Source organism: Gopherus flavomarginatus, chromosome 1, assembly GCF_025201925.1.
Source record: "Gopherus flavomarginatus isolate rGopFla2 chromosome 1, rGopFla2.mat.asm, whole genome shotgun sequence".
Classification (NCBI taxonomy): Eukaryota; Metazoa; Chordata; order Testudines; family Testudinidae; genus Gopherus; species Gopherus flavomarginatus.
In genome coordinates, this window is record NC_066617.1 from 33,230,458 (window position 1) to 33,250,880 (window position 20,423).

Sequence of the window (20,423 nt, forward strand, 5' to 3'; positions counted from 1 at the left end):
TCCTTGAGAGATGGTGCAAGGTATGCACTTCCCTGGAGGGGCACTCTAGGAGCCTGAACTACAGTTCGCATTATTTGTTAAGTACTATGCATGCAACTAACTTTGAGACCTGAGTGTGACTTCTCCTCCCCAACCCCAATGCTAGAGATTCCCCAAATAAATTGCTGAAGATACCAAAGCTAGATTTACCACAGTAATATGGCATCAGTTTTTTACATTAAAAGGCAGAGGTATGTGTACCTCTCAGAAGAGTGGTTACCACACTGAATGCATGGTTCATCACTACATTTTATGCCAGTTCAAAGCCCCTGAAGTCAACAAAGCTACACTGACATAAAATGGGAGTAACAGGGTGGTGAATCAGGCCCTATGTTTTGATGTCTAGTATCTCCAATAGGCTTATATATCATGAACAATAACTGTGACATAACAATAACACTTCAACCTCCCTGGTCACTCAATTACAGACCTAAAAATCGCAATTCTTCAACAAAAAACTTCAAAAACAAACAGACTCCAACGAGAAGCTGCAGAATTGGAATTAATTTGCAAACTGGACACAATTAAATTAGGCTTGAATAAAGACTGGGAGTGGATGGGTCATTACACAAAGAAAAACTATTTCCCCTACTGTTACTCACACCCTCTTGTCATCTGTTGGAATTATCACCATAAAAGTTTTTTTCTCCTGCTGATAATAGCCCATCTTAATTGATTAGTCTCGTTAGAGTTGGTATGGCAACACCCATTTTTTTCATGTTCTCTCTCTGTGTATGTGTATATATATATATATCTTCCTACTGTATTTTCCACTGCATGTATCCGATGAAGTGGGTTTTAGCCCACGAAAGCTTATGCCCAAATAAATGTGTTTGTCTCTAAGGTGCCACAAGTACTCCTTGTTCTTTCTGTGGCAGTGAGTTTCCGTGCCTGGAATCAGTGGAAAGAAAGGGAGTGATTATTCAGAGCGCCTACAACAAAAATATAGCATTAGGGTGATTAAAAGCAATATCATACCTTTAAATCAATAGTATGAGACAGAGAAGATATCTACTGTTAACTAACCCACTGGGTTGTTTACAAAAGATGAAAAGGGATGATTGGCTGAAAAGTGAAATTAGGAGTGAAATAATTTTTGATTCCTTCTACCCTTGCCCATAAAAACTCAACAATCCTTCCTCACTGCACCACTTTATCACATTAGACTGTTGAGCTATATTGTTCTCTTAAGTCCTTACTGTATTCAGAACTTATTAAAAGGAACCATAGCATTTATTGCATTCTTCAGTGCTTGATTTTACTCTTAAAGTTTCACTCCTTTTTTCCAGGTCATCTCTTTCTATAAAAGTGTGGGCCAATGCCCAATGCTGACTTCTCAACGAAAATATATTTTTAGATTCTCTGTGCTAGCTTAGCACCCTGCCCCCCGGTGGCCCTCTCATTTCACTTCTTGCTTGCAGACAAAAGCCCTGCTCAGGTAGACTCCTATATCATTCACTGGGGGTAGGGCCAGCCTGAAGAGATTGCAACTTTTTTTAATGTCGACAGCCCCGAGAAGACCAGAGAAGGGGGGAAAGGCCCAACTTTGGTCCCCTGCCCATCCCAAAAAATAAGCTGCTGCATTTTTAACAAAAGACTAGGAGGGGAAGGAGAATAACTACACTCTAGGGAACAGCATCAGGGAAAAAGGGAAGAAACATCTGTGTGGCCCCTTCTCCCCAAAGAGCTGGAGCAGTCTGGGAGATGGAAGGGGAAGGCCCATACACACACTGGACAGCTCAAAACTGAGCTTCTGTGACCCCCAAGAATCTCCTCCAAAGAAGGTGGCAAAGCAAGGAGAGTATTTCAGGGAAGTCCAGCAGGCCAGTTACTGACCTGATTCCGAGTGTTGAGCTCCCTGCGCTCTCCTCCTGGCATGGCAGAACTGACAGAGGCCCCTCTGTCCTCCCTCGCCAGTGAGCCTTGATCTGCTGTTGGGAGGAAGAGGGCAGCACACAGGCCCCAAGAGTCCCCTCACATTGAGAGCCACTCTCACAGTGGGGATTCGTCCACCCCAGCTCAGAGGGAGGGGTACCATAGTCAGAGGCAGACAAATAAGCAAATGCTTTAAAACAGCAAGATGTCCTTCACTGTGCTAGCAGAATAACTTATATTATTCCTTCAATAAACAGAAACAAACTCTGAAAATGAGTCAAAGGTTTATTTTTAACTACTGCATAGGATCACTTATCCTTTTAGAGAATATGCTGGAGCTGTTTCAACTCCTTATCTTTTTGGCAGCACTTTAGAATTTTAAACTAGTAGCCATACTATGCAATCCAACCTTTCGCTGATGTATGTTCCTTTCCCTATGCTTGCTGGCCCATGAAGCGAAACGGCTCACCATGAAATATGTTAAGGGTTTCTTTATCATTTCAGTAAATAACTCTCTTTATATTAAAGCTACTTACTGGGGGGAAAAAAGCCAAGAACATGCAAAAACAGCATTTTACAGATTACAAGAAAGACTTTCATTGTGTCCAGGATCACATACATACAAGTTACACTTCTGTTTCTCTGTTGTACAGTGAAAATAAAGGCACATAATACAGGAATAAATGCATAACTGGATATGATTTTATTTTCTCCATAAAATGTCCTTAGGCTAGAAGACACTACCTAAGAATCTGATGAAAATCCTAATCCTCTCAAAAGTCGCACACAAATTGTGATGAAAGGACGCAGCACTGGGAAAAAGAACTTGTTGATTATATTAATCCTTCATCTTCTATTTCTCTTCTTACGTTAGTATACTCTTTCCTTTCTAACAAGACAACAGTACTCATCTATTTCATTATTTAATCCTTCATAATGCTATCATGTCAGACTAAAAAGCATCAATTTTAAATAACCATACAGATTATTTAATTCCATTACAAATACAGAAGCTCTGATATCTGTGTCTAAACTATGACCCAATATTTAATCTCAAAGCCCTCTTTTGTTCTTTACAGAAATGGCTTGTGTACCTAGATCCCTGACATAATCAAACAGCAACTTACATTTTCCATAAGCTACTCACAGAGCACATGAGCATCCTTGCACTCCCTTTAATTAGTTTGTTGAGTGTATGGAATAGCCTTTTTTCATTAAATCTAATCTCTTATATCTTTGTACACAGTAAATGAAAATTATTTAGTAGGATCATCCCTGATTATTCAAAAAATACCATATCATAGCTTAACTTTCCAATTCTCTATATACAGTATGTTGTTTCCTTTACATGAATTTTCATGGGAAAATGCACCAAAATAGAAGTACATGGCTTGCAGTGCTGCCTGCTTTTTCAGTACTTAGCTACTGTAATAAATATTAATACTAGAATCTGGTAAAAAATATCAAAAGGCAACAACAGACACTGTCAGAGGGCCCTCAAAAGGAAAGTTTACCAGTGAGGAAGCTGTGGCAGCACAAAGCAGTCACAATCTTCCTTCTACCTGTGAGTCTGAGCAACCCCCAAAGTCAGTGGTCTTGACCATGCAAAGGGCACGGACAAAGTGGCTAGGGAATGTGGTGATTCAATGCATCCCCTCAGCAATTGTTAGGGGTTTTAGAAGAACTGAAAACAAGAAAAGCCCAAAATAACTGAACATTTTCAATTTTATTCTTCCTCAAAGGACACCCTGGACTCAAGCCAGCACTCCTATTGTGACTAGACTCTAGAAGAACATGAGGGAGAGTTTTGCCTCAGTCAGGTGAGCAGGACCAGTGCCAGGGTTAGTAAAAATTAAAACAAAAACAGAAATCCCAGGGCAACTACACAGGCTGGGCCAAATCCTCAGGTAGTGTAAGTTGGTGTTATTCCACTGAAATCAATGAAACTGTGCTGAGGACACACTAACTGTCCCATTGTCTTACTACTTTACACATAGCGTTCTTGAAGTGTTCTACCTTACCTTGTTGTAGTACTGCACCTGAACAGAGTGCCACTGTCCATCACTGACCCCTCCTGGAACAAATGGTGCAACTGTTGTAGTGGTCTCCCCTGAAATGTTAGTTGGAACATGAGAAGAAAAAAAAAATCGTCACCATGACTGTTACTCTGATTTAGTGACCTGCTCAGCATTGTAGAAAATATGAATGGAAAGACAGTCCTGCCCGAAAGACAATAGTTTACCAGCCACCCATGAAATCCAGGCCTAATACATTATACACTAATGGTAATCTAACATGCAAGAATTTGGAGTGTGAGTCTGTGAGTTGCTGAGTACTCTCAGTTTTATTAGGTCTATTTTGGGTGCACAAACATAAAAGTGACTTCTGTAACACGTCAGTGAAACGTTTTTTTTTTTTTTGCTGCGGCAGAATGTAAAAGGAGATGTGCGGGATAAACAAAGCTATTGGAAAACTTGTCAAATGAGAACACATCGACATGAGTTTTGCTGCTTTTTCTGTCATTAACAAAAGTGTGATTTCTGGTTTGAAGAGTCTTTTGCTGGCTAAAAACATATCAATGAAATCAACTTTTAATCAAGGCAGAGAAGCTGGAATCTGACAGCTCTACTGGAAGGAGTGTTACAGAAACAAAACACTTTTCTCAGAAGAATTTTTAATTTCTAACCCTGTGGTTAAGCAATATTGTTTGCAGCCATTCACTGTTTAAAATCAGGGTTGCTCTGTATATTATATTTGTAAGAGCAGAGGGTGTTAAGTCAGGTATGCAAACCAGAAGAACTAGCATGGTGATTATTCATTGCTGCTGTGAGGTAATGACAAAACAAACATTTACAGGAAAAGTACATAAGGGTCTGGCAAAGTGCTTTGGATTTCCCCCCCCTTTTTAAACACTTGGACAAAAGTTTATGTTACAGAGGAAGAAGAGAAGAAAGAACATTAGACAAACTACCTATATAATAAGTCACAGAAAAAACAAGTCCCCTCCCACAAGTAAACAAAGCTGATAGTTTCACATATTGAACATAAAGCGTGCATTCTCCTCTACATTCATAAGTAACCTTTCACTATTCTCTTCTGTGTCTATGACTATCCCTTAAATACACCCTGATAATTCAAACAGTACAGACTACAGTTTAATATCTGCTCTACATTTACCTTCAAAGGGGCCTCAATCATTGATAAGGATAATGAAAAATTATGGTAAAAGTTCATAAGCAAGCTTTCGTGAAGAAAGACACATTGATCCCTAATTATTTTATCTTGATCTCTGCTAAAAATATTATATATATATGACTGCCAATATGTCCAAAACTTGCACCTTCTTGTTAATTTTTACCCATTTATACAAAACAAACCATTCTCCTTCCAAAGAGAACATCATCTCTAAATATACTGGGCCAAATTCTGCTCTCGTTTGCCCTGGTGCAAATCCAAATGAAACTTCATTGATTTAAATGGATTCCCCGAATATATACCAACTGAATTTAGCCTATTCTCATTCATCCTCAGGCTTTCTTCCTAACAATCTGGTTCTTGTTTAGACAAGGAAAGGACAGGAAATAAAGAATAAAACAAAACTCTCAAAACAGGAGCACATTATTTCATAACAGTTACTATTAAAAAAAGTCTATCTTAAAACATGCTTTTGAGCTCTGTAGGTAATAATGAAGAAATAAAACTAGAAGCATTTAAACACAAAGTGCCAATGTCTGCTCACAAGTACACTGGTGTAAATCAATGAAGTAAATATAAATGGATTTACACTGATGCATTTGCGAGTACTCACACTCCAAGGGAAGTTAGGCTTCGAATTCCATTGGTCTTACATTTTGTAAAATTGTATTTTAAATAAAACCCAAATTGCAGCCAGATGGGACCCAATAACATCCCTTTTAAAGTAGAAAAATTAAACTAATAGGATTATTTCATTTACAAAATGCATATGTTATTATATGTACATATATATGAATAAACATACACACAAACATGCTAAAGGAGCACTCAAGGAAGATAAGGCTGTCAGAGAAGAGGAATGAATTCTTTGCATCAGTCTTCACTGCAGAAGATGTGAGGGAGATTTCCACACCTGAGCCGTTCTTTTTAAGTGACAAAACTGAGGAACTGTCCCAGGTTGAGGTGGCAACAGAAGAGGTTTTGGAATAAATTGATAAATTAAACTATAACGAGTCACCAGGACCAGACTGTATTCACACAAGAATTCTGAAGGATCTCAAATATGAAATTGCAGAACTACCAAATAGAGGTATGCAACCTACTGCTTAAATCAGCCTCGGTTCCAGATGACTGGAGAAGAGACAACATAACACTGATTTTTTTTTAAAGTTCCAGAGACAATCATGGCAATTACAGGCTGGCAACCTAACTTCTATATCAGGCAAACTGACTGAAACTAGCAAAAACAGAACTATCAGATACATAGTTGAACTTGATATGCAACATATGGAAAGAAGCAACATAGCTTTTGTAAAGGGTAATCATGCCTCACCAATCTATTAAAATTCTTTGATGGAGTGAACAAACATGTGGACAAGGTTTATCCAATGGATATAGTATACTTGGACTTTTAAAAAAGCCTTTAATATAGATCCCACACCAAAGGCTTTTAAGGAAAGTAAGCTGTCATGCGTTGAGAGAAGGTCCGCTCATGGATCAGTAACTGGTTAAAAAATAGGGAAAAGGGGAGGAATAAATTGTCATTTTTCACAATGGAGAGAGGAAAATAGAAGATCCCCCAAGGATCTGTACTAAGATCTGTGCTATTCAACATATTCATAAATGATCTGGAAAAAAGGGTGAACAGTGAGGTGCCAAAATTTGCAGACAATACAAAATTATTCAAGATAGTTAAGTCCAAAGCTGACTGCAAAGAGTTACAAAAGAATCTCAAAAAACTGGGTGACTGGGCAACAAAATGGCAGATGAAATTCAAGGTTGATATGTGCAAGGTAGTGCACATTGGAAAACATAATCCCAACTATACATACAACATGACGGGGTCTAGATTAGCTGTTACTAGTCAAGAAAGAGATCTTGGAGTCATCATGGATAGTTCTCGGAAAACATCTGTTCAACCAGTAGTGGCAGTTAAAAAAGCTATCAGAATGTTAGAAACCACTGGGAAAAGGATAGCCAATATGACAGACAATATAATGCCACTATATAAATCCATGGTACACCCACACCTTGAATACTGTGTGCAGCTCTGGGTGCCTCATCTCAAAAAAGATATATTGTATTAGAATTGGAAAAGGTACAGAAAAGTGCAACAAAAATGATCAGGATTATGAAACAGCTTCCATATATGAAGAATTAAAAGATTGGGACTCTTCAGTTTAGAAGAGAGATGACTAAGAAGAATTATGTGGAAATCATGAATAGTGTGAAGAAAGTGAATTAGAAAGTGTTATTTTCCCCTTCACATAACACACAAACCAAGGGCCACCAGTGCTTAATTTGTGCTAGGGCTGAGCCCTGGCTCCTCTAAGTTTGGCAGTTCACTGCCCTGCACCTCTGGGATTGCCACATCAGTTACTAAAGTAAAAAAATGTCTTGTGCCCAGGCACCTCTTTCATTACAAATTAAGCACTGGGGGGTCAATGAAATTAGTTGGCAGCAGCTTTTAAACAAACATAAGGAAGTAGTTCTTCACACAATGCATAGTCAACCCATGGAACTCATTGCCAGGGGATGTTGTGAAGGCCAAAAGTATAAATGGGCTCAAAAAAGAATTAAATATGTTCATGGAGGATAGGGCCATCAGTAGCTATTAGCCAAGATGGTCAGGAACACAACCCCATACTTTGGGTGTCCCTAAATTTCTGACTGCCAGAAGCTGGGACTGGACAAGAGGGGATGGATCACTAGATAATTACTCTCTTCTGTTCTTTCCCTGCGACGCATCTGGCACTGGCCACAGTTGGAAGACAGGATACTGGGCTAGATGGACCACTGGTCTGACTCATACTATATAGCTGGCTCCAGATAATATAGCTCCAGGACAAAATAAGTTCAACAAGATAAATAACCTTCTCTTGTACCATGGTTGTTCCTATTTTCAATACCACTCTCTTCTTCCTCTCAATAAAGAAAGTGTTTGAGACACTGTCAGATAACTGATGCTATCCAGATGAAAATCATCATCTAGCCCTTTTGTCAATCATTAGTTATCTGTCCTGTCGCATTTAGCAAACCTAGAAGTAATTCCTTTCAGCCAAATGTGTTAAATCTATTCATGGACTGGTACAGAGATGTAAGATTTTCATTAGAACTTGAGACAAAACCCACTGAAGCCAAAGAAAAGACTCCCAATATCCTTAGTGGGCTTTGTCCAAGTCCTTTGTTCAAGTCCTTAGCTACGTATTGACAGCTTCACATCCCATTTTTATTGTGGTAATGACTGATTAGTTTGGTTCTTCTAGTTCCTCAGCAGCTTCTAGTTTACTCAGCAGTTGCCATCTGGAGGAGTTGTATATATGCATCAGTAAACTTTACTGACGATAATGTTTATTGACAACAGAATAAAGAGTGATAATTTTTTTTTCTTCTATTTTGCTTTTAATCTTTCTCTGATGAATAATTTTTGGATAACATTCATACAGTACATTCCCTTGCTGTTGCATTATAAGATCAAACCCCCACACATTGGTGAGAAGGCCAACTTTTATTGCAGAGTTATAAATGCCCTATGGGCTTTATAACTGGTATGCTGACAAGCCCTTATCTACATAGTGGGTGTCACTGTTATAATATAAAGCCTGCCACATGCTGAACCATTTTACTAACCTCATCACACATTATGTCATGGGAGTTATTGACTATGCAGGATCTGCAGCTTAATGCCTCACCTAATTAAAAGAATACTAGTAGTAATATTAACTACAGCAGATGAGCACCTATGAATACGAAAGAACAATGACCCATCTTTAAATGTTTGAATGCCATAGGAGTTTATAGTGAACAGTTGCCTACCAAAAAGCACCTCTTCCAAAACATCAGTCTTCACTTAACAAGTACAAAGGAGCTACTTGATGTGTATTAACACTGGCAGTTCTCTTCTCAAGCTCATAGCTCTCTTTAATCTTCCCCTTTACTTAGAAATGCTGAATTATTGATAATATCCAACAAATACAAAGATTGTGCACTCTCTCTTTCGGCCTTACTTCCAAGGACTTAGAAGCTGATCTAATATCTAAAGCCCTCTGTTCCTCTAGGGCTCAATTCTATTCCCATTAAAACCAAGAGGAGTTTTTCAATGGACTTCACTGGGATGTGGATCATGCTCTAGGTGTGTTGTTCAGTAGTTAATATGGTTTGATAAATGCCCTATATTGTAACGGTTGATGACGAAAGAATTGCTGAATCCCAACCACAAAAATAAAAAATAAAGAATACAAGAAAAGAAAGTAAAAAGAACTGGGTAAATGAACTGTTATACAATACAATAGTGCAATGTTAATCATTTGTACAAAAGAGCAATAATTCGGAAAAGTTTTAAACTCAATTAAAATCTTTAATTTGGGATCTATGAATCAATCTAAGAAACCACATAAAATCTTTAATGAGGTTCATTTCAAAATGTAGTGAGATGTTCTCTTCTCCGTAAAGTTATTGCTAGTATTTACATATAAAAGTATCAAACTAAATGGTCAAGGAACACCTTACCTGCAGAGAATGTTAGTTGGATCTGTTCTTCAATGATCTCAAGAGCAATAAAGTCATGTTTCTCATTAAAACGTCCATTGTAGAGGAGCAGAGCATTCCTTTCTCTGGTTGCAAACCTGTAACATGCAGACACAAATTTCATATCTAATTATCTACAAAGTGAAGAACATACAATCCAGCCACTCTGAAAACAGATGACATAAAAACTACCAGTCACCATTATCTCAAGACAGAATGCTGCACTGTAACTGCATAACATTGCATAACACTGCATAACATGGCATGATTTCTGCATGATTTAGTTGGGAATTGGTCCTGCTTTGAGCAGGGCGTTGGACTATATGACTTCCTGCTGTCCCTTCCAACCCTGATATTCTATGATTCTATGACTCTATGAACACATCTGTCTTAAAATTCATTCTCCTTTGTTACCCCTTTCGTTAGGAAATAATAAAATTAAGATAATTAGCAGTACATATTATTTTGACGTCTACAGGAGTTAGCAAGACAGAACCTACAGAGGATCTGGCTTCTTCTTTGAATAGCTCTACTGAAAAAGAAGGTACTGAAAATGAGTAAAATCACAAATACGCTCAGTTCTGAGGGAGGACTTTCCAGTGGTCAGAATGGACTGAGTTGCTGAGTATCCGAAAGTGTGGAATGCTTAGAGCCTGAATTGAAAATGATGCAGTGAGGGTCATACATAGATGAAAAAGAGTCGAAGAGGGGAAAGACAAGACTTACATTAATAATGTCACATGGTTAATCAGGGCCTGATCCTGCACCAGTCAAGTCAATTGGGAGTAAGGCAAATCACGCATCTTGATGATTCCATTAAATTAGTTGGGGTTTTCTTCATTTGTAATGTAATGTTCTCTAATCTCAAGAATTTGATACTCCAGAAGCAGGAGGAGTTTCCGCTTTTGTGCTAGGAAATAACTGATAACCCTAGTTTTAGAAAAGCCTACTTTTGGCCTCTGCAGCTCCGTTAAAATGTGGGTAGGGCTCATTATGAAATTCTTCAAACTTATCTATATCTGTAACTAATTTTAATGTGTGAAGAAAAACAGAAGACATCTGAAGTTTTTTAAATTCTAAACAGTAGTAGATTGCATTGATCATCCAGCTCTAGAAAGGTTGTGACCTAAAAGTTTGGGGTGTTCTAAAATAACACACTTGTCTTATAAGTCTATGAAAGACAAATTTGAATTCAAAGCTCTGTTCCATGGAAAGAAGAAATGGCCTCTACCATAGGGCATGCAATGTGGCACCAATTAGTGGGGCTCTTGTGGAACAAAATGACCACAATCTTCTGAATCCTGACTCTAGAGAATTAGGAAGAAGCAGGTATTTCAGAGCACTGTGTCCTGGCATCTTCATTTTCCAGATCATAGTTTAATTCTTAACAAGACATATAGGTTATACTTACTGTATGTTCTCCATAAGGAGACAGATGCCAGAATCAGAGCTGGCTGGAAACCAGAATTTCCATTCTGTGGCAAAATCTGACATTTCAGAGGACAAAACTCTTCCAAATCAGAATGAAAAACTGAAATTCTGAAGTTTCTCATGAAACAAAATTTCAAAAAATTTGAATTAGGGGCAACTGAAATGTGTCATTTCATTAAGGTAAAATGTGTCATTTTGATTTTATAGATTTTTTTTAACATTTACATTACATTTGCCTATTAAATATTATATTTTATATATGAATGTAGCATTGAATATTGTACTATAATACAGAATTAGAAATGAAATAAAATTAATAATATATGGAGATATACCTATCTCACAGAACTGGAATAGACCCTGAAAGGTCATTGAGTCCAGTCCCCTGCCTTTACTAGCAGGACCAAGTACTGATTTTGCCCCAGACCCCTACATAGCCCACTCAAGGATTGAACTCACAACCCTGGGTTTAGCAGGCCAATGCTCAAATCACTGAGCTACCCTCCCCCCCTGCCCAAATGATAACATTGAAATGAAATGTTCCAATATTATCAAAATGAGATGATAAAAGTCCTGTACAAAATACATCAAAACTGGCATATTCCTATGAAATGTTTCAATTTTGACTGAACTGTACTTTTTGAGAGAAAACTGTTCCAGCAAAACAATTTCGACCAGCTCTAAACAGAATATACCTAAAGAAAAGAGGCGGGAGGGAAGACTTCACCTGGGGTATGTCAACACTACCTGCCACATCTGGCGGGTAGTGATCGATCTATTGGGGATTGATGTATTGCATCTTGTCTAGACGTGACACATTGATCCCCAAACGCTGTTCCCTGTCGACTCCAGAACTCCACCAGGGCGAGAGGTGGAAGTGGAGTCGACGGGGGAGTGGCAGCCGTCAATCCCGCGCCGAAAGGACGCGAAGTAAGTCAATCTAAGTCGATCTAAGATACGTCGACTTCAGCTACGCTATTCTCGTAGCTGAAGTTGCGTATCTTAGATCGATCCCCCCCAGTGTAGACCAGGCCTTGCTTTCCTAGAGGGCAGAAGTGATTAATTAGTTGAATAACAGTGTCAACTTCATATTTTTGTCTGAAAATGTTAATAGGGACTACTAATAACATGGGTAAAATATATATTTTTTCTATTTTTTTCAGTTTGTTTACCTTGTGCATTTAACAATACTTTGTATAAATTCAGTTTCACTGTTCTGTTGATGGTCAATTGAACTTCCTGTCTCATGCACTAGCAATTTGGCGTTCTTGCTTTAGCTTTCTTTGCTGCAAGGAGCTGTATATACACATCAGCTGGGGAGCAGAAAAACACTTGTCTTTTTTTTTAAAATGGGAAGGTTTTGGTTCTTTGTTTTAATTTCAGGACGTTCTACTTACAGAGTGCTTTATCAAAGACTGAAATTATTTGAAATAAATATTTTTAAAAAAATCAGTTGACAATTCGCTTGAAGTGAGGCTGAATGACTAAGAACTCTTCGGGGAGAGGAGGTGGGGCACTCTGATAAATGTCCCAAAATAACAGTGAGATTTAGCATGCAGAAATAGGGTATATGGTAAATAAGCATCTGATTACTTGTTCTCTTTCCTTTTCCCTTCTGTAAGAACATATGGTGAGTATAATTTATAGGTTCCAAACCATTTAAATGCTCAGAATACCTCATTAGCTTGTAACATAGTCAGTGAACATATGGATTATTTTTAAAATCCCATTTTAGTTATGAGGATGAACTAGATAAACCTACCACTCTTTGACCTCTTGGGGCAAAGTGGGGCTGAGGGACACTCTGAGATAATAGGAATAATCACAAATCAAAAAATCTGTAATGGCAAATCCTTTGTCTAGCCAAACTTCTACTTCTTGATTATCCTGAAGTAATGTTTCCCTCCTGTGTTGGATGAGAATAAGGGGCAAGACAATACTCAGCATAAAATCTAAATGCCCACATAGTTCATCACCCTGACCCACATAGGGACAAATTCTGTGCTAATTTACATCCTGTGCAATACCATGAAGCTAATGGGGTTTAATTCAGCACCGAATATGCCTGTTGAGTTTTTAAAGATTTTGAAGTGGCTGCCTGGTGTGAAAACTATGATGCTAAGCCTTACTGCTTGCTATTTCTCAGTAAGTCCCACAAGGTGACTGTGAGCCATTCTAACCTGCAGCAGAACAGTTTCACACACCACACTTTGAGAATCTTCCTGGAAGCCTGTAAAATGACACCATGCCCTGCTGGAACAATTCTCTGGTAGTACAGGAGCTGAGCTGGCAGCGTGCCTCCAACACTCATGTAAATCTGACAGTTCCAAGCCTTTGCATTTCATGTAAATCTGACAGTTCCAAGCCTTTTTCCCCCCTCAGCTTTCTCTTGTCTAGCAGAGTTGACGATTGAAAACCTTCTTATTCGGTTTTGAGGTCTAATATTGATCAGAATCAACGTAAAGCCATTCTATATATTCTTCACAGTTTTCACAACCTTCCATACTAACCTTGATAAGTTATATTTATTGTAACTGCATGCTTTGATTTAACCACAGTTTCAAGACTCCACAAAGAAACCAAAATGTGACCACAGTAGTGTTAAGGCAAGATCAAGAGTAAAATGGAAACATTCTGCAAGCTATGCTTGAGAGTATAACAAGAACAAGCTAACTTTGAAGATTTTCTTAGCCTAAGGCCTTGGCTACACTGGCACTTCACAGCGCTGCAACTTTCTCGCTCAGGGGTGTGAAAAAACACCCCCCTGAGCGCAGCAAGTTACAGCGCTGCAAAGCGCCAGTGTAAACACTGCCCCAACACTGGGAGCGCGGCTCCCAGCGCTGCAAGCTAATCCCCATGGGGAGGTGGAGTACCTGCAGCGCTGGGAGAGCTCTCTCCCAGCGCTGGCGCTGCGACCACACTTGCACTTCAAAGTGCTGCTGCGGGAGCGCTCCCGTGGCAGCGCTTTGGAGTTTCAAGTGTAGCCAAGCTCTAAGTAAAGTGAATGATTTTAGCTAATCCAATAGCTAACCCGGGCCTCTTTTTCTAATGTAAGCCAACATCCAGTTAGCTTCTTCTTGTTGTTTTTATCCATATTAGGTAACTCTGATGCTTTCACTGGTGTAGACGTAGCTTAGCACATTTTACCTTGACTCAGCCAAAGTCAACCCTTGACCAGCTAAATCATGGTAAAATCTACCTCCAAAGCATCATTCTCCCAATCTTTGAAGCTCACAGAGATCCTTGGGTGAGCTTGTGCATTCATACACAGGGAGACGGTGATAGGGCAGGGAGGGAGCAGAGACAGATGCCATCACCTCTCTGCTTAAAGTCTGCAGGGGCTATGCCATAAACTTAATTTAGCTTAAGGCAGCAATGAATTTTATGCAGCTGCATCTGTTCCTGTGCTATACAACCCTCTTTGTAGGAGTGCCAGGAGCAGCAGAGGGTGCTAGACTCTGCTGGGCGCCCCACTGGTGATCAGCACAAACTCAAAAGTGGGCAGCAGTAGTTGGGTAGAGGCACGGCCAGGCCAGTTGTGGGACATGCTGTTTTAGTCCATCTCCTCGCCAGCCTCTGCCAGCTGCAAATTGAATATGCCCTCCTCCAGCAGACTCCCACATTTCCTCTCTCCAGGCACAGTGTCTCCTGCTGGCCCAACTGTGCCTTCCTGAGCCATGAGGGCTTGAAGGAGCCCATTCCCTCTACCTGTGTACAGGATTTTGCAATACTTCAGTACAAAAAAACCCTACACAAAACAAAACACTGATCTGTGTGGCAGAGGAGCTGAATATTCTGAAAGTGAAAAGTTTTATGATAGGAGGGACACAGTCAGTACTTCATAATAGAGACAGCAAGACTGTTTTTAATTCCTGCCCACAATCCGGCTTTCAAATAATGCTCTTCGGGGCAGGGACCATCTAACTGCTCTGTGTTCATACAGTGCTGAGCACAATGGGGCCTCACTCCTGGCTACCTTTTGGACAATACCGTAATAACATGATTAATAATAATCTCAAGTAGCATGATTCTAATTCTGCTCCCATAGGAGTCGATGGCAGACTTCCCACAGTAACCACTTGCGCACATATTTAACTCTGGGGGCTACAAATATACAACAACATTTGGCCTTAAATCCAAATCAAGGAGAGAATTGGACTGAATCCTTTCTTATTGAGACAGAAGGGAAACAAACTTACATGAGGGAAACAGTGAAATGGAAGCGCTGTCTTAACCCTTTGAAGGTGACAAACGATTGTGGAGGGAAACTTCTCGTTGTCATCTCACAGTAAGGTCTCTCGTACTCTCCTGGGGGACACTCACATTTGAAACCTCCTACCAGCAGATTAACACAGGTTCCTCCATTTTTACATACTCCTGGCACGCAGCGGCCAGAGCGGGCATTCACTTCGCAATACTCGCCTGAAAGAAGGAGAAACAAAGATCAGTAGGAAACACTTGGCACTAGATTCCAACTAAACAACAATTGTCAGAGATACCAGTGAAGGAGATCAGTTATTATTGCTTAAAAAAAAAAAGCTAACTTGTTTTTAAATGTCTGTACCTCAAGTTAAGTAGTTGTAATTGCAATGGAGTGTATGTATATGCCTGACTGTTTCTCAAACTTTAATTCTCTGCATAGTTCAGGATAGTGTTTCCTAAGTGATCCTTTTTCAAATACTTCACAATGCTGGCTCTAATTTTTAGATTTCTAGGCTGCTTTCAGAACTGGTGATAAATATATACCAGGAAGAAGGTGACATTATCACGTAAAAACCTGAATACTTCCTGTCAGCTAAAAAATGTGCCAATGGTTCCAGCATTTGATATTGTTTTCAACCATCCAGGACCAAATGTTCACTCCCGACTGTGAATGGTGTAAACAGATAAGTGTTGCATTTCCCCTGTAATGGAATTCAGTTTTATGGCAGGTGTCACTGACTAAGTACAACTGAGCCAGGAATATAGTATTTTAAAAGTGTGTGCACTTATATAAAGAATGGGCAGGATACAGGTGACATGCATAGTGCTTTCCTTTTTTTTTTTTTTTTTCCAGAGTATCCTACTGACATTTACCTCGATTTCCAAACAATTATACAGTCAAGTCATTCATTTGTTAAGAGACATGTATACTGATTTACAAACTCCTGAAGTTTATCCTCAAATGCTGAAATTTTATTCCATACCAAACCCCACCCCAACCCTATATTAAGATTTTTGTTAATCTTAAACACTCAAGGAAATAGCAAAGGTAAGTTAGTACACACAACCTTAGCCCTAACAACTTTTGCACTGCATTAAAATTTGGTCAAGAGTTTCAAAAATGCTTAGTGAGTTTGTAGTTTACAAGGTCTGTAGAAGACATTCTTGAGACCCTTTACCATACAAAATCTGCAGAGGCTGACGCAAAGGCTGCTGCAGAATTAACTGTTCTACAGAAAACTAGTTCTCTGTTTTAATTATTTAAAATTTGTCTACCAGAATGTGGGGGGTTGTGAGGTAACTGCCGTTGTTATGCTTGATTATATCTACCCAGATCCTGCATGTAAAAAGTGTTCATAGAAACTAAAGTGTGTTTATATAATTAAATTAATCCCAGAAACAGTGCCAGCGCCCCCGCCACTTACTGGATTGTCTCCACCTCTCTCCTGCTGCCCCAGGGCTGGGACGGGAGCTGCTGCAGCCTGACAAGGAGTTTCAGGGCCGCCCGGGGGGGCAAGTGGGGCAATTTGCCTCGTGCCCCACCGGAGCCCCACAAGCCCTGGCCTGGCGGTCTGGGTCTTTGGCAGCATTACAGTGGCAAGGGGCCCTTCAATGCTGCAGAAGACCCGGATCGCTGATGGGTAAGTACAAGTACCACAGCTCCCCTGCTTTGCCCCAGGCCCCCTGAATCCTCTGGGCGGTCCTGAGGAGCTTGCCTACAAGTAGGAGGTGGCTCTGGCTGAGCAGGGGCTGGCACAGGTTAATGACCTGGCACCTCTCCTCACCCCAGGGTAACCGGACTTTTGGTGTCAGGTCAGTACATCTGACCAAACGCTGACAGGTCCCCTTTTCGACTGGACTTTACGGTTGAAAACTGGGCACCTGGCAACCCGAAATGGCACCCAGACACAAAAGCCAAAAACCAGACTGTCCAGGTAAAACCCTAAGAAGGTTTTCCCTAAAAATGAATCTTTCACACAAATCTAGAAACAGCAAAAGCCACAATCTCTCAACCAGAAGATAAAAATCAAGGCCTCAATTCAGAAAAGCATCGCTGCTGAGGAAAGCATTTAAGCTAGAACTTAACTTTAAGCATGTGCTTGTCTGAAGCAGGGCCCAAGTTCCTAATCTCTCATTTTATCAAGTTATTATTAGAATTCTGAAACAAACCCTTGAAAAATCCTTTCCTATTTTCCACTACCAGCTGCGGACACCAATTCAGACAGGATTATCTGAATGGATACCCAGTATTAGCCAAGCAAGGAGGTCAGGTACATTATAGTGATACACAACATGGTTCCCTTGCAAGAAATTACTATAAATCTGTATACTCAGGTGCAGTGCTGAATATGAAGAAACAAAATAATCAAACAAACAAGTTTACTAAGAAGACATCAAGGAATCCATTTACTGGTGAGTTGCTTTATAACCACAGGCTCTCTCTCCACCCCAACAATCAGAGCCCGAGCTCCAGCCTGAGCTGCAACTTGAAACCACTGTCTGCAGAGCTATTTTTAGGGCACTAGCTGGAGCCCCGCTTACCCAAATCTGTTGACCTAAGCAGGGATGCTCGCTTCTGCAATCTGTGTAGACTTACCCAAAGACAATTCACCCCTCTTGTGTACTGAAACTCTTCAAGAATTAGAATGACACATTTTCTACATAAAAAACTAAGCATGGGCTTGCCCCATTTTAAAGGAATGGGATATTTAATGATATAAATCTTCACCTCCAAATGGAGTGGAATCCTCAAGGCCTGCTGAAAAGAGAACGATACACTTGACAAAAGCAAACAAGGCGCAGAGCTGAACACAAACAGACATGCTACAAACAGGGGAAATTGTTTCCATTCTGAAATGCTGTTGGAATACCATGGCAATACAGAGCGTTCTCATAATATAAGAGTCTACGGCTGCATTCATTAATCCTTCCTTATTCTTCTATGCAGAAAGAGTGCATAGACACAGCAGATTGCTAGTTTAGATACAAGTATAATTCCTGTTTATAGCAGACAAATGTAAACCATTTAATAAACAAGAGAAAGGGTGATCTTGTATGAAATTGGGGATCTGCAGTAGTGATGAGAGAACTAAGGGAACTGCACTGCAGTGAGGAATGGCTGCCACAACTTTTGCTTATAGCTGAATCGTCTGGTTTATGACTCAGTCAATCTACCCCCGACTGTTACTAGCAACCTTTTCTCTATTTAAGTAATTTAATATTTCCTATAGTGTTGGTATTTGGGGACTCCCTGAACATACCTCTTATGTATTACAGCTCCGTGAAATCTAGGCAGGAGGTGTAAAGCTCCAGTGACCTTTAGTCCTCATAACATGTAACCGAGTCTTTTTCCACAAGAAACCTAGAGTGTGCACCTTTGGATAATTCTGCCTTATGGGTAGCTATCATCCCTCATGCAGACTTTTGGACTTTGAGAAATCTTTAATAAGAGCCAGCAACCAGTCTACTATAAGTCAATCAATTTGTAAACACCTAGAGGATTATAGGGTTATACGGAATAGTCAGAATGTATTTGTTAAGAACAAATCAAGCCAAACCAACCTAATTTCCTTCTTTGACAGAGAGACTGGCCTAGTGGATGGGAGAAAGCAATACACATGATATATCTTGATTTTAATAAGGCTTTTGACACAGTCCCACATAACATTCTTATAAACAAACAAGGGAAATGTGGTCTAGATGAAATTTCTTTAAGATGGGAGCAGACTGGTTGAAAGACCTATTCAAAGAATAGTTGTTAATGGTTCACTGTCAAACTGGGAGAGTTGAAAGGGATATCTAGGGGTCCTGTAGAGGTCAGTCCTGGGTCTGGTACTATTCAATATTTTCCTTAATGACTTGGATAATGGAGTGGAAAGTATGCTTATAAAATTTGCAAATGGCACCAAACTGGAAGAGGCTGCTAGCACTTTGGAAGGCAGGACTGGAATTCAAAAACAGCTTTGACCATTTAGGGTATGTCTACACTGCAATTAGACACCCAGGGCTGGCCCATGTCAGCTGACTCAGGGTCATGGAGCTAGGGCTCACGGAGCTGTTTAACGCGGTGTACATGTTCAGGCTTGGGCTGCAGGACTTCGCAGGGTCCTAGAACCCAGTTCCAGCCCGAGCCCAAACATCTAGAGTGCAATTAAACAGCCCTTAGCCTGAACTGAGCAAGTCCGAGTAAGTTGGCATGGGCCAGACATGGGTGTCTAATTTCAGTGTAAACATACCCTTAGAAAACTGGTTTGAAATCAACAAGATGAAATTCAATAAACACAAGTGAAAAGTACTTTACTTTGGAACGAAATATCAAATGCATAACTACAAAATGGGGACTAACTGGCTAGGTGGTAGTACTGTTGAAAACGATGTGGGGGGCTAACGTGTATCACAAATTAAATAACAGTTAGTGTGATGTAATTGCAAAAAAGTCCAATATCATTCTAGGATGTATTAACAGGAGTGTTGTATGTCAGCCATGGGAGGTAGTTATTCTGCTCTACTTGGCACTGGTGAGGCCTCAGATGCAGTACCGTGTCCAATTCTGGGTGCCATATATTAGGAAAAATGTGGACAAACTTGACAGAGTCCAGAGAAGAGCAACAAAATGATAACAGGTTTAGAAAACCTGACCCATGAGGAACAGTTATAAAAAAACCTGGCATACTTTGCCCAAAGAAAAGAAGATTGAGGGGGGAACCTGATAACAGTCTTCAAATATGTGAAGGGCTGTTATAAAGAGGACAGTGATCAATTGTTCTCCATTTCCACTGAAGGTAGTACCAGAAGCAATGGGTTTAATCTGCAGCAAGGGAGATTTAGGTTAGATACTACGAGAAGCTTTCTAACTATAAGGATAATTAAATACTGGAATAGGTCCTCAGAGCAGGGGGCTGGACTTGATGACCTCTTGAGGTCCCTTACAGCCCTACATTTCTATGATACTTCAACGCATAATAAATACATTTTCTGATAAAATTTAAAGGAATTTTTCATGTGTGTTAATACAATAAAGTATTTTGATATGTGGCAATGGGAATGGTATAACAACCAACAGATGAGAAAACAGAGAAGGAAATCTCACTGCCTAGTCAAAGTGCTTTTATTTGATCTCCTACTGAAGGGTTCCACTCTATAGCCAAATCAAG

The 20,423-nt window shown here is 39.9% G+C and overlaps 1 protein-coding gene across 3 annotated transcripts in view; it reads right to left on the reverse strand.

Moving 5' to 3' along the window:
- CELSR1 (cadherin EGF LAG seven-pass G-type receptor 1) overlaps nucleotides 1–20,423 on the reverse strand; it is a 288,234-nt gene that overhangs the window by 110,703 nt on the left and 157,108 nt on the right. For all 3 annotated transcript variants that reach the window (XM_050935974.1, XM_050935973.1, XM_050935972.1), the window contains exons 3-5: nucleotides 15,267–15,489; nucleotides 9,619–9,734; nucleotides 3,936–4,024 (exon numbers count right to left, since the gene is read on the reverse strand). In XM_050935974.1, coding sequence (XP_050791931.1) covers nucleotides 3,936–4,024; nucleotides 9,619–9,734; nucleotides 15,267–15,489 — 428 coding nt within the window. The remainder of the gene's footprint in view (nucleotides 1–3,935; nucleotides 4,025–9,618; nucleotides 9,735–15,266; nucleotides 15,490–20,423) is intronic.